Source organism: Girardinichthys multiradiatus, chromosome 11 (genome assembly GCF_021462225.1).
Source record: "Girardinichthys multiradiatus isolate DD_20200921_A chromosome 11, DD_fGirMul_XY1, whole genome shotgun sequence".
In the NCBI taxonomy this organism is placed as follows: Eukaryota; Metazoa; Chordata; class Actinopteri; order Cyprinodontiformes; family Goodeidae; genus Girardinichthys; species Girardinichthys multiradiatus.
In genome coordinates, this window is record NC_061804.1 from 14,781,952 (window position 1) to 14,795,993 (window position 14,042).

The window sequence follows — 14,042 nt, forward strand, 5'->3', positions numbered from 1 at the left end:
TTTAAAATAATCAGATAGTTATTTTTTGTATAAAGACAGGCACCTAAAAAATTTAAATATTGCTCCATCCTTATGTATGTGTCAAAGATCCCTTTGGAACAGCGTCCCCTACAGCAGATAGTTGGTTGCCAGCTCGCACATTAAGTCTGTTGTAAGTGAAGGTTATGACTAGCTTTTTAAAACTATGTGGTGAAACAGCCTGCTGCTGTAAAAGCCTGTACAGTTGAACCTTTATACGCAATATAGAGAAACATGGAGTTTCGATATTGTTAGATCACCAAAGGCAACAGAGGGTGGGTAATGAGCAACTAAATTTAGTCATTAAAGTAAAATAGCAAAAGTACCGCATCCCATATTTTTTAAACAGAACACCATCCATGGCAAGATGTTTGAAAGCTGCTTTAGTTTTCTACCACACATAAAATATTGCACATGAGCAAAAAAGTTCAGTTTCGGTCTCCTCCGACTTATTATACATGTTTGCTAATAACATAGAATCCCAATAAAATGCAAGATTATGGTTTTGAAAAAATGTGTAAAATATCAAGGGGTATGAGTATTTTTGCATCATTATGCTTAATTTGTACGCCTTTGAAGCCAGAACTTTGCTTTGCTGCATCATAATTTGCAAAGTTTCGGGCTGTTAGTGTAGCCCACCATCATCTCTTAACTTGTGCTGCCATTAACTACAAAGTGTAAAACACATCCATCCATTAAAATGAATGCACGCTCATCTGGGTCCCCTGTTAATTCAGTGGTCCAAGGTCAGAGAAAGAATGGCTCAGTGGTGGGAGTGAGGGATGAAAGATATGCTGACAAGGCAGACTGCACATTTTTTCCTTATTGCTGTTCAGTCAAGCCAAAGCATACTGTGTGTGTGTCATCCATCTTCATACAATGAACATCTCAGCATGCTATGAAAAGTGACAAGCATGAGTCAAAACCAGGCCAATCCCTTATTGGGCTTGTGGCAGCATCAGGAGGTGTACTCGTCTTCTGGATGGGAGATGAGATGAGAGATGACTGTGTCAAATCACACCTGCACAGAGACAAAATGAAGATACTTAACATATGGGAAGCCTCAGCGTGTTCCAGCACTGTTTTACTTGTAATTTTTTTGACCTGCAAAGTGAATCAATGCGTTTTTCAGATTTTGCTGTTTTATTTCAGATAGCACTGTTAAACTGCGTAAAGGAAACTGAACAAAGGGAGGCTCTAGAATGAAAGTTGCTTGAAAATTAGCCCCACCTAGTGGGTGAAAAACAGAAGAAAGTATCCCAGCTGATAACAGCTGTACTGTTGGAGTTAATTTAGAATCAAACTTTAAGGATATCAGTCTTTAATATTAGAAACAAATATTAGAAAAATCAGGTGTTTAACATTTATAACTTTAGCTGATGCAATGCAGTCATTTACAGAAAGTAAATTATTTTAACATATACTGGAACACATACTGGAAACAATCTGGTCTTTACCTGGCTCTGAAGTAAACTAAATATAACACCAAGAGTAGAAAAACATTTACCAGATTCTGATATGTTATTAGTAAAGATTAATCTAAAATGCAACAGTCTGTAAAAAGATAAGTGTACCTGCAAAACCTTTGGTACCTAATATGTAAACTATAAAAATGTGCATGTTGTGCACAACTGGTGTAGTAGAGGTGATTTTCTGGTCTTTCTTTAGTTCGTTTTTCTTATAGTTTATTGCATTATACTAAAACGTAACTTGTATAATACATTCAAACTTCTAATTAAGAAATTTTTTAAAATACTATCTTGAGCTCAGGTGATGAGAGTGTTGATGTAAGCTACTTCAATTCAATTCATATGGTGGGATTAAATTTAATTCAGTTGTAACCACAGTACACTCAAATTCAGTGTATCATATAAAACTTATTAGTAAACGTTATCTTAGAATGCCTGACTGTATCAAGTTATTGACTGATCTTTCATCTTGAACAAGAATTTGGTGATAGTGTGGAGGAACTACTTCCTTTCAACAGGAAGAAACCTCCAGCAAAACCTGGCTTAGTGACCATCTGCTGCAGTGTGTAGAGAGGAGAGAGCAAACAGAACCCCTGAAAAAATGGACCAAACAGAGGCTTTGTCTGTTTATGTTGAAAAGAAAGAACAGCATACAGTCCTGCAAAAAAGTTTTAGCCAGGTGTGAAAAAATGCTGTAAGCCAAGAATGCTTTTAGAAATATAAATGAGGACTGTTTTTATCAATTTACAAAATGCTAAGTGAGCAAACCCAAACATACAGCCAAAGTCATTAAGAACTATCTTCACAGTAAAGAAGAACAAGAATTACTGGAAGTGATGGTATGGCTCCCACAGAGCCCTGATCTCAACATCATCGAGTGTGTCTGGGATTATATGAAGAGACAGAAGGATGTGAGAAAGCCTACATCCACAGAAGATCTGTGGTTAGTTCTCCAAGATATTTGAAACAACCTACCAGCCTTGTTCTTTCAAAAACTGTGTGCAAGTGTACCTAGAAGAATTGATGCTGTTTTGAAGGGAAAGGGTGGTCACACCAAATATTCATTTGATTTAGATTTCTCTTTTGTTCATTGACTGCATTTTGTTGATTGATAGAAATAAATGATTAACACTTGCACTTTTGAAAGCATTCTTTGTTTACAGCATTTTCCTTCCACATTTGCCTAAAACCTTTGCACAGTACTGTATATAGTATCAATAGTTTTCAAACTGGTTTTCTTCATAAAGTGTTCACAAAAAGCATATGACAAATAATATATCAGCAGTTATTATTCCATACTGACCTGTGATGAGAAGAATTTTAACAAGAAATTGTGCTTTGTTATACATTAAAGTTTTTGCTTGTCTTGTTTTGATTTCAGCAGCAGTTCAAACCAGGTTTACCCTCAATGCAACAATGAAAGTTTAATGAATAGTTAAAGTTCAAAATAGTCCAAAAATACCTCCCTGAGTTTCTCCAAGCCAAAATAACTACTTTCTTATCTTCCACAAAGATTCTTCAGATGCCATACGTCCGCATAACTTCTTTTGGAGTAAACAAAGAGGGCGTGTTACAATCTGTCCACCAGCATACGTGGCTAAATATGTGCATTGGTCAGTCAGAAAGAGCCTCAGCACATCAGTCGCATCATGTCGGTCTTGAATAAATTGTTGCTTGTTTTATCCGTGGTACCCATGGCACTGAGTTACCCTTTCTTCCCACCAACGTGCTACTCCAAGGCTCTCAGGATGGCACAAGAACTCACCCAGATGGCAGCAGATTTGAAGATAGGCTATGAAACTGTAAGTCACCTGCTGTGATCTTATGTGTCTCTAATTTTTGATCCAACAGGGGCAGGTTTATTATTTCTTTATTTTTAAATTTTTTTTTTAACCTCATAGCTGGGTTTTTTCCTTTTCCTTCAGGGTCACTGTATGGCACACATGCCTGATCTTTATCTTGATATCCATGTAAGTACGACTTTCAAATTCTGTAAAACATAAATTAAAATGAAACATTTTAAAAATCCCTCAGTCAAGGTCTTTAGAACTTCTGTTTATGCTGATTATCACCTAAACTTTATTTTACATTCTCTGGCTGCTAAACGTCTGTGGTGTTTTGACTGTAAACCTCAGCTCCTTTAAATCACACATGGGGACTCTTAATTGTTACTCATGACAGAATGCTTGTGTGATGCACAAAATGAGGACCTACATCTCCTTGGTGGAAGACCTCAGATTGCGGCGCTGTGCTTACACTAGAGAAGTGAGGAAGCTGGAAGTCACCCTGCGACAGCTTTTCATCATCATGGGAGAGAAATGCCACGGGGTAAGAAAAGTCATAATCCTGTAGTGAGTATAAACTGTTAAGTAAAATTGAATTTGAATATTACATTTTCTATTCGAGGATGTACAGTATCTTATTTCATTGACAATCTGCTACTGCAGATGAGCAGCTTTTGACATATTTTTATGCGTAACGAAGGGACATTTATTTGCGCCTCAGATGCCTAATTCCAACAGCAACACTGATACACACACTCCAGCCCCGTAGGTGGCAGTAATGCACCTAAAGTTTGTTGCGAAGATGATGTGCAGCTTAAATGAGATCATAGATTGTGTGCAAATTGGAAACTATATACTTAGAGGAAAAAAACAACTAGAAGATTCAAGTGGTTGTCCTCAAAAGACCTCTGATCAATTGACTTCTTCCTTATGTGATGGCACCAGAGCCATGTCATTTTATAAGCTTGTTTTTGGGATTAAATGTTTTACAGCAAAATAGCAAAACCAATTGAAAAACTGACCATGGCCTGTTTATTTTTAGGTGATAAACTATATTTAAAAGGAGTTTGATTGATTTTAATGAAAAGTCTGACATCTAGCTTCAGGTAGAATTTCCATCATGTATTCTTTAAAGCCAGTTGGAGCTTGCTATTTTATTATGAAAGTTCAGTCTCTTTTAATCTTTAAGGCATGGCTTAGCCCATTTTTGCAAGAGTGCTTGCCATTTGGCTATAAGTCTTCTGTGTCCAAGGGGAATTTATCTACACAAAATTGGAGCTGGATTGCAGCAGAAACACGTAGCACAGACAAAGTCTTCCCATTTACTAAATTAAACGAGACCCAAGAAAAATTATCTTTATCAATGTAACACAAAGGTCAAGACACTGAAGTTAAAGTAAAATTTGAAGGACAACTAAATGACATATATGAGTACCAAAAAAGCAACTGGGCATTCCTCCAGGAATTACATCTCTAAAAAAAAGAAGAATTAGGTTATACACTAACTGTGCCAAACAAAATAAGACATTATGGTATGATCATGTGAGCCAAAAATAAGTCCAAATAACTGACCACATATTCAAATATCTGCTACGCACAATCCCACTCAGTGCAGCATGACGTGAGACAAAAAATGGAAAATAGACAGTCTGCAGTTTAATGGGTCACTCAGTGGGTGCTCTGACAGGATTAAACATGGTTTATGATGCAGATTATGAAAACTGTGCTGTCCTGTGGAGATGTTTGATCCCACTCACATGATCAGGAAAGTCGCACACATCTAGGTCTGCAGGCGAAGTCCTTTAAAAGACAGAGGTGACCTGTCTGCGCTGACTGGGGCATGGTGTGGAAAAGTGGGCTTTGTGGTAATCGAGGTAAATCATAGACTGAAAATACAGTAAATGGAGTGTAAGAGTCAAAGTGTCCCCTGGGTGGCTGTGTACATTGTGCACACACAACACCTATGTCACATTATATTGGATGCAATTGCTTTAATGTATAATAACATACTATTAAAAGCTGACACTGACCCCACAATTGTCATTTTAATATTAATGCATTTTTTATATATGATCTTGTGTGTTTTAACAGGACCTGGTGTTCACAATCTATGACTGTGCTGCGCTGGAGCGTCCATACCATCGATACTGAAATTCCTCCATTCTTGCCTTTCCAAAGAGAGTTGAAAGAAGTGGAAGAGACTATAAAATGTTTTTCTTTTTATAATATGTCACATTATACAACACATGATTTATTTAGGGATTATTGATAAAGCTACGTGTTGGTTTCACATGAAAAGTAAGTTTTTCTATCCATACTGGACAACAAGTGCAACATTTAAGACAGCATAAAGCACACAAAGTTATTTTAAATGTTATTTTTGCAGTGCCTTGCAAAAGCATTGTTACCCTTGGAACCTTTCACATTTAGTCATATGCGGCAACTAACCCTATAACTGTATTTCTTCGAGATGGTGAAATGGCAAGAAAAATACACATAGATTTCAATTTTTTTTTTACAAAATACAATCTAGAAAATGCATTTTTTCTGAACTTATGTTCCATAACTCAACAACTTCAGCTCCATCAGACAATATAGAATGGGTCTGTAAACATCGGTTTTCATCTCTTGTCATTGACACAGGGTCATTGTTCTGCGCAAAGGTAAATGTCTTCTCCCAGGATTGCCCTTTATTTAGCTCTCATTTATGCTGACCAGCTTCTCTGTCAAAGCTGAAGAAAAGCATTTACACAATACGAGGGTTACCATTATCATGTCTCACTGTCAGAATAGTGTGTTCAGGGTTATGTTCAGTGTTGGTTTTTCACCTTGCACATCAAAGTATGTCAAAAAAGCTCCGTCTTTATTTAGTCTCCCCAGAGCACCTTCCTCGGTATGTTTGTTGTGTCTCCTACAAAACTTGGAAAAAATTTGAAGGAAAATACTTTTCATGGCTGGCTCTTAACACTGACTTTTTCCTTCCTGTTTCATTTGTGAAGTGCATGAGTAAAAGTTGTTGTACTGACAGATTCTCTAACCTGACCATGGATCTCTCCAGCTCCTGCAGACATCTTAGCTGCTCCTCAGTCAATTCAGTTGGATGACCATGTAATGGCAGGTTTGCAGTTATGCACATTCCATTTTTTGTAAAATGCAATGTTTAAAGGAGGGATATTGTTTCATAACATTACCTTGTCCACAACTTTATTTCTGAGTTTTTTGATTTTCAGGATGATCCTGTTCTTAAACAAACCAGCTAGGCCTTCAAGCAACAGCTGCTGGTGGACTCTATTTACAAAGTAGATGACTTCAAAAAAACAAACTGATTGCACTAGATTTTATTTGAGGGCATCAAAGTAACAGGGGTGAATACCAATGCTTGCCATACTTTTTAGATTGAATTTGTAAAAAAAATTAAATTCTGTATCATTTTTCTTCCACTGCTGTTGGTCTATCTCATAAAATACCCTCAAAAATACAGTAATATTTAAGTTGCAACTTGACAAAATGTGAAAACGTGGTACTAATAACTTTGCAAGGCACTGTGATAACAGGTTCTATAACATTGTGCCAAGGTGAGGAGAAGGAGAGTTTCTAGAAAGAGAATGAAGTTACATTCTTGATGTCCTTTTTTTTCCTTTTTTCAGTTTTAAATCATCACAACACCTGTCAGAATTTGAAAACGCCACAAAGCATTTCTAAATATTCCAGGCCTTTTGTTGCTGTGGATTAATCAAAACCATTACAATCAAAAGGTCCCTGAAGATGCTTTAAGGAAGTGAAAGAGCTCTAGGTTATCTGATTGCACCTGTGAAGCTGATCTGATGTAAGCTGAACAAAATAAACATGTGTGCAACAGTGACAAGCGATTTGTGTGGGCAGATTAATGGAAAGCTCTGTGGGGAGGGCTGAACTTGCATGAGCTTGTGTCTTTACTCTAGGCTCTTTTCCCCAGAGCAGTACAGTAGATATGATGAGGACACATGACTTGATTGTGTAAACCGTTTTCAAACACAAAGCTTTAGAGTTGTAGAGTGAAAGGAAACTGTGTGATAAAAGTAAACCACTAGGGGTGCTGTTTTCCAACCCATTTAAACTGCTTGGTACCTAACTGATGAGAAAACATAAGATGTAACATAAAATCTTCCGGTTTTTGGAAACATCCCTGTCCATATAACAGATAATTCAGCTCTTAAGAGCTCAAAAGAAGGTTTTCAGAGAATTATGAGTTAGGCCAAACTTTAAGCGCCCTAAAAGAAACTAACCTGAATTTGCTGTGTTTTCTATAATTCTGATGTTTGCAGGTTACAGACAGATATCATATATGTTAAAATTTTATAGTCAGGAATAATTTGCTCACTGAACAAAATATTTGTCATGTTTTAGAACTTATTATTATTTTTACATTTTAAAATCTTTATTTATACAGTAAATTACATTTTAGGGCAAATTATTATTATTATTATATTATTATAATGATCTATATTATAGGAAACAAGCCAAAGGGGAATTCAAATGATATCCATTTCTTTCAGGGAACATGATCATTCATCTTTGTCATTCTAAAAGGGCTGTTTTTTTAATTTGCAACTATTTTGTACTGCCCATAATTTTAAATTAGTTATTAAAACAATGACAACACCTCAAACTTATGAAAACATTACAAAAACAAAGCACAAGCAAGAAATGCAAGTCTTGTTCTGATGTTGACTGTTATTCAGAGTCAGCCTGAGATAGAAGCAAACTCCTTGGAGCCCCTTGTTTGCCACGGGACCCCAAAAGCGCTCAAATTTACACAGAAAATCTTAACAAAAGCAATTAATTTCTTTATAATTTGAAACTATGCTGCCAACCAAACATTTCTATTTATATGACAGTTTATCATTTAAATGACAACCCAGAGGCTTTGGATTTTTCACTTGGTAATTTGTATGTTTTGTTTTATTTTTTTATTAAAATTAAAATGAGGCAAATTTAATACACATTTATTACTAAATGGCAGGTGGTTATATATACTCTGTAATGCAAGTCACATTAAAGAAAATGAATATAAACTTAGAAAGGACAGGATTTTGACAAAGATGACAAACAGCAAACGCGCGACAAGTTTATTTAGCATCACATCACCATTCCTACACAAGGTAAATCAAATTACCTTACAAGAAAATAAAGAAACTAAGGTTAAAACAAGAAATGCATTTGGACAACTTCACATTTTAAGGAAAACATAAAAACAAAAGAAAACTTAAAAAACTGTTTTAAAACAAAACAAGTTGCTAAGACCGGATACAAATGAGCTGATAAAATAATCTTGGACCTAAGGATAAGCTGCAGTAAAAAGTAATAATTTCCACCCTTAATTCAAAGAGCCAACAGTTTCTGCACATCTCATGTTTTTTGTTCCAGAGCTGAGGAACATAAAAACTAACATGCTGTTTAGATATAGTCCCGGAAAGGCAAATAAACCAGGTATCTGATGACCTGCGGGGGCTCGATGGTTCCTACATAACAAGCAATTTTGATATGGATTTGCGTCCAAGACTGAATAAAACTTTACTGATCAATTACAAGATTTTAAACTCCACCCTTCAACAAACAGGTAGACAGTCCAGCAATGTAGGGACTGGTGTGATATGATCCAAATTCCTGGTGTTGGTCAGGACTCTGGCATCAGTGTTCTGGATGTGTTGCAGCTCTCTGGCTAAGTGTTTTTATAGAGGCGGGAAAAGACAGCATTACAATTATCTTATGAACTGAAAAAATAATCAATAAGATTATCAACAAAGTGAATCGGTACTGTTATGGTCTGTGGTCATGTGGTGACTCAGAAATATAAAGTTGTGTGTTATCAGCATGGATGTGGTAAGAGATGTTGTAGTACTCCATAATCTGAGAAAGGAGGAGCATGTAGATACAAACTAAAATTGGCCTGAGAATAGAGCCTTGAGAAACTCAGCAAAGAAAAACTGAATTACCTGAATATCAAGTTGTTGTTTTTTTGTTTTTTTGCAGGGTTTTAGGATAATGTACCAGTGAATAATAAGAATCACTGTATATTTAATAAAAGGATCCTCCACACTTGGACATGATCTAGAGGAAAACAAAAGTGCACTCTTACCTCAGATAACACAAATGTGTTTCTATCATTTGATGTGTTGAATGGAGAAAGTACTTACTCCTATTTAAAAGAAATACCATTAAAATGCCAGGAAATGCTTTAGAATCTTTGCTCAGTTTGGTTTTGATTTTAAAAAAATTAAATATGCATGCTTGTGTTTAAATACTGGGGGCATGTAACCAAACCTTGTCCTACAGAGAGTACAAAGACTATTTCTATCATGGGAGAAGAAGTGGAGTTGGTGGAGGAGTATAAATACCTCGGTGTTCACCTGGACAACAGACTAGAGTGGAGATGCAACTGTGAAGCCATCTACAAGAAGGGACAGAGCAGACTGTACTTCTTGAGGAAGCTTAGGTAATTTGGTGTTTGCAGCAAGATGCTGCATATCTTCTATAAGTCTGTTGTGGAGAGTGTGATCTCTTCTGCCATCATCTGCTGGGGAAGCAGCATCAGAGCCAAGGACTTAAAAAAGCTCAACAAGCTAATAAAGAAAGCCGGCTGTGTTCTGGGGACTCCTCTGGAACCTCTGGAGATCATTGTACAAAGAAGGATTCTTCATAAAATGAAGAACATTATAAAGAACCCTTAGCATGCTCTTCATGAGACTGTTGTACAACAACAGATTGTCTTCAGTCAGAGGTTTCTTCAGATGTGCTGTAAGACAGACCACTACAGGAGATCCTTCCAGTCTACAGCCATCAACATCTACAACAGCTCTTTGAAGAAACCTACATAATGAGCTACAACATTTAAATTCCCTTTGGGATTAATAAAGTATTTTTGAATTGAATTTGAATTGAATGTCTTTAGTTTAGTTTTTATAGTTTTTTTAATTTATGTAGATCAAGACATTTTTGAGATCTTTCAGCCTACTTCATGAGGTCAGAAAAATTCAGTTTGATGTCGTTAAACACATTAAATTCATGATTTAACAAAGTGGGAGATTACTTTTTCACACATTGCCAGGTAGGTTTGGATACCACCTTCTTTTAATAAATGAAATCATCCTTGGAAAAGTGCAGTTTGTATTTACTCAGGCATTCTGTACTTTTTCACAGCTCTGTAAATAAAAAAACTGGCTTCAGCTTCTTGTAGATGTCATCATGTGCCTGATGTTCAGACGTAAGACTACTTTCAACTAAAGTGAGGATAATACATCATATAGCTTGATGCTACCATGAAATTGTAGATTTTTCTACCTTTTTAATTGTAACAGTTTGGTGTGTGGCCATTTTGTATATTTTCTGCTTTACAGCAAACCAAAAAACTTAGATGTGTTTTTACTTCAATGATACAGAATAAGAACAGTTTCATGGAGCTGTCCTATTTCTGTGGTCTTTTATCTCTAACCATCTGAGAACATTTTCCAAATTCTTTGTACTCTCTGTAGGACAAGGTTTGGTTACATGCCCCCAGTATTTAAACACAAGCATGCATATTTAATTTTTTTTAAATCAAAACCAAACTGAGCAAAGATTCTAAAGCATTTCCTGGCATTTTAATGGTATTTCTTTTAAATAGGAGTAAGTACTTTCTCCATTCAACACATCAAATGATAGAAACACATTTGTGTTATCTGAGGTAAGAGTGCACTTTTGTTTTCCTCTAGATCATGTCCAAGTGTGGAGGATCCTTTTATTAAATATACAGTGATTCTTATTATTCACTGGTACATTATCCTAAAACCCTGCAAAAAAACAAAAAAACAACAACTTGATATTCAGGTAATTCAGTTTTTCTTTGCTGAGTTTCTCAAGGCTCTATTCTCAGGCCAATTTTAGTTTGTATCTACATGCTCCTCCTTTCTCAGATTATGGAGTACTACAACATCTCTTACCACATCCATGCTGATAACACACAACTTTATATTTCTGAGTCACCACATGACCACAGACCATAACAGTACCGATTCACTTTGTTGATAATCTTATTGATTATTTTTTCAGTTCATAAGATAATTGTAATGCTGTCTTTTCCCGCCTCTATAAAAACACTTAGCCAGAGAGCTGCAACACATCCAGAACACTGATGCCAGAGTCCTGACCAACACCAGGAATTTGGATCATATCACACCAGTACCTACATTGCTGGACTGTCTACCTGTTGTAGGACAGTCTCATGAAGAGTGTCTTCAGTCAGAGGCTTCTTCAGATCTGCTGTAAGACGGAGCGCTACAAGAGATCCTTCCTGCCCACAGCCATCAGCATCTACAACGGCTCTTTGAGGAAACCTGTATAATATGAGCCACAACAGTGTTTAATTTCCCTTTGGGATTGATAAAGTATTTTTGAATTGAATTGAAAGTAATGTTATTTCAAGCATGCTCCTGTGTTTTATGTTTATCAAAATGTGTCCTTTTATAAGTCTCTAATTTATTTATTTTCACTGCATGTTTTCCTTTTTAGGAGCAAGGTAGACAGGATAATGAGAACAAAATTGCATAAAAGTAGTACTTTCCACCAGATGGAGCTATGTGCAAGTGAAAACCAAGCTGGCTAACAGATGTGCCAAAAATTGATTGTCAGCCAAAAACGGATCAACTGTGCGAATAGAGAAAGGAATGGTCATGATGCCGAGATTTATATGTTTTAAACCAACAGAGGTGTAATTTTAATAATTTCTCTTCTTTAGATAAAAATATCTATTTAAGAGCTTTCGAGCTCTAAAATGTATTGATTCATGTTGTGAAAAAGCAATGCGTTGGCTCCATTAATTAAAAAAACAAATAAACACGTGCATAGCGGGAGAGGCTGCGCGCACCAACCCGGATATGAAGTCTTTTTACCCTCTCTCTTTCACACTGAGAACAGCATTATGAACTACATTTCCATGACGCCACTGAGGGGTTGTTGCGCAATAAGGTGGGGCTTCTTCTCTGTTTGAATCAACAAGTTGCCCAGACAGACAGATAGAAAGGCATACGCACGGAGAGGCTGAGAACCCCATCAGCGTGTCCACCACTACAGCGGCAGGTGGTCACCGCGCGTCCCGCACTTTGATCGAAGCTTTTAAGGCGGATTGTTGACATTTTGTCACCTTAGAACCCGTAGATCTCAGGGAGTAAAATGGATGGAGCAGATTAACTTCTTTAAAAAGTACTCAGTTCTCTTTTTTTCTTAAGGAGGAGAAAAGTGACGGTAATACTTTTTTTGGTGTCTCGGCGTGCCTAATACTCTATATAGAGATAATTCCCACCTGAACGTATTCTGCTTTATTCTTTTATTTTATTTACATTTTATTTAATTTTAAAGGCGCTACACTTAGCTATGGCACTTGCAAGATTTAGTAAAATTCTCCGTCTCCCTACTATTGACCTGAAAAAGAAACTCAAGCAGTATGAGCACGTCAACCGGGACATCAACCCTAACGACATATGGCAAATAATTGGGGAGCTGGGGGACGGAGCGTTTGGAAAGGTTTACAAGGTAAGACTCGTCGTAATAACACCTGATTGTTATTCCTTTTATTCATAATTTTTTCTTATCCTATAAATTTGTACATTCCTCTAAATTCAACCAATTTTACAACAGAAATTAATGTTAGATGCAGCCTTATTGGTCACATTTATTTTTAAGTTAGAAATTTGTGAGGTGTGGTGGACCACTCCCTGTCACTTGTGAGATGCTTCACCTTTCCAGCATTTTTTGTAAATGGACTATGTAAAACATGTTGTTAGTCGGGTAGTCACTCTTGGCCACATAAAAAGGTACAGGCACATCTCATTACTTTAGAATATCATTTAAAAGTTTAATTATTTCACTAATTCAATTTAAAAAAAGTAATGTTTATACAGTGCCTTGCAAAAGTATTCTGCCCTTGGCTTTTTACCTATTTTTTACATTCCAACCTGTAATTTAAATGTTATTTAATAAATTTTATGAAATGGATCTGCAAAATAAAGTTGATGAAGTGAAATAAGTAAAAAGATGAAGAAAAATTTAAAATTGGTATGTGCATATGTATTTGCCCCCTATGCGTACCTTCAAAAGTCACATACTTAGTGAAGTGAAGTTCACCTGTGTGCAATCTAAGTGTCACATGATCAGTCAGTATATACACACCTTTTCTGAAGGGCCCCAGGGACTGTAACACCACTAAGCAAGCAACATCACAACAAGAAGGCCAAGGAGCTCTCCAAACAAGTCAGAGAAAAAGTTGTTGAGTCAGGGTGGGGTTATAAAAAATATGTCCAAATATTTGATGTTCCCCCAGAGCATCATCAAATCCATCATCTTCAAATGGAAACACATGGTACCACAACAAACCTGCCAAGAGAGGGCTGCCCACCAAAACTCACAGACCAGGCAAGAAGGGCATTAATCAGTGAGGCAGCACAGAGACCAACGGTAACCCTGAAGGGGTTGCAGAGTTCCACAGCATAGAATGTAGTATACAGGGGTTGGCCAATGAAACTGAAACACTTGGTTTTAGACCACAATAATTTATTAGTATGGTGTAGGGCCTTCTTTTGCGGCCAATACAGCATCAATTCGTCTTGGGAATGACATACAAGTCCTGCACAGTGGTCAGAGGGATTTTAAGCCATTCTTCTTGCAGGATAGTGGCCAGGTCACTACGTGATACTGGTGGAGGAAAATGTTTCCTGACTTGCTCCTCCAAAACATCCCAAAGTGGCTCAATAATATTTAG

The 14,042-nt window shown here is 36.6% G+C and overlaps 2 protein-coding genes and 1 long non-coding RNA gene across 4 annotated transcripts in view; 2 read left to right on the plus strand and 1 right to left on the minus strand.

Annotated features, from left to right (window-relative positions):
• Positions 1-334: 334 nt before the first annotated feature.
• LOC124876806 lies at positions 335-7,034 on the minus strand. 2 transcript variants are annotated; one of them, XR_007040376.1, is made up of 4 exons: positions 6,310-7,034; positions 5,366-5,439; positions 5,029-5,157; positions 335-1,039 (listed from the first exon to the last, which is right to left on the minus strand). It is a non-coding gene; the product is annotated as an uncharacterized LOC124876806 (long non-coding RNA). The 2 variants fall into 2 exon arrangements; XR_007040377.1 differs by lacking the exon at positions 6,310-7,034 and adding an exon at positions 6,100-6,238.
• Positions 3,135-5,422, plus strand: zmp:0000001268 (CYTL1 domain-containing protein). The gene is made up of 4 exons (XM_047379819.1): positions 3,135-3,289; positions 3,413-3,457; positions 3,669-3,815; positions 5,363-5,422. Exons 1-4 carry the CDS (start codon positions 3,137-3,139, stop codon positions 5,420-5,422), a joined length of 405 nt encoding a protein of 134 aa, XP_047235775.1. The 5' UTR covers positions 3,135-3,136.
• A 5,275-nt stretch (positions 7,035-12,309) lies between the features above and the next one.
• The window catches only part of stk10 (serine/threonine kinase 10), a 49,618-nt gene continuing 47,885 nt past the window's right edge, over positions 12,310-14,042 (plus strand). Inside the window, exon 1 of the mRNA XM_047379938.1 lies at positions 12,310-12,817. Coding sequence (XP_047235894.1) covers positions 12,659-12,817 — 159 coding nt within the window. The 5' untranslated portion in view covers positions 12,310-12,658. The remainder of the gene's footprint in view (positions 12,818-14,042) is intronic.

Coding starts and splice junctions, on each gene's coding strand:
- zmp:0000001268 (XM_047379819.1), top strand. CDS start 3,137: ATGTCGGTCTTGAATAAATTGTTGCTTGTTTTATCCGTGGTACCCATG. Junction 3,458..3,668: donor ATCTTTATCTTGATATCCAT/GTAAGTACGACT, acceptor TACTCATGACAG/AATGCTTGTGTGATGCACAA. Junction 3,816..5,362: donor TGGGAGAGAAATGCCACGGG/GTAAGAAAAGTC, acceptor GTGTTTTAACAG/GACCTGGTGTTCACAATCTA.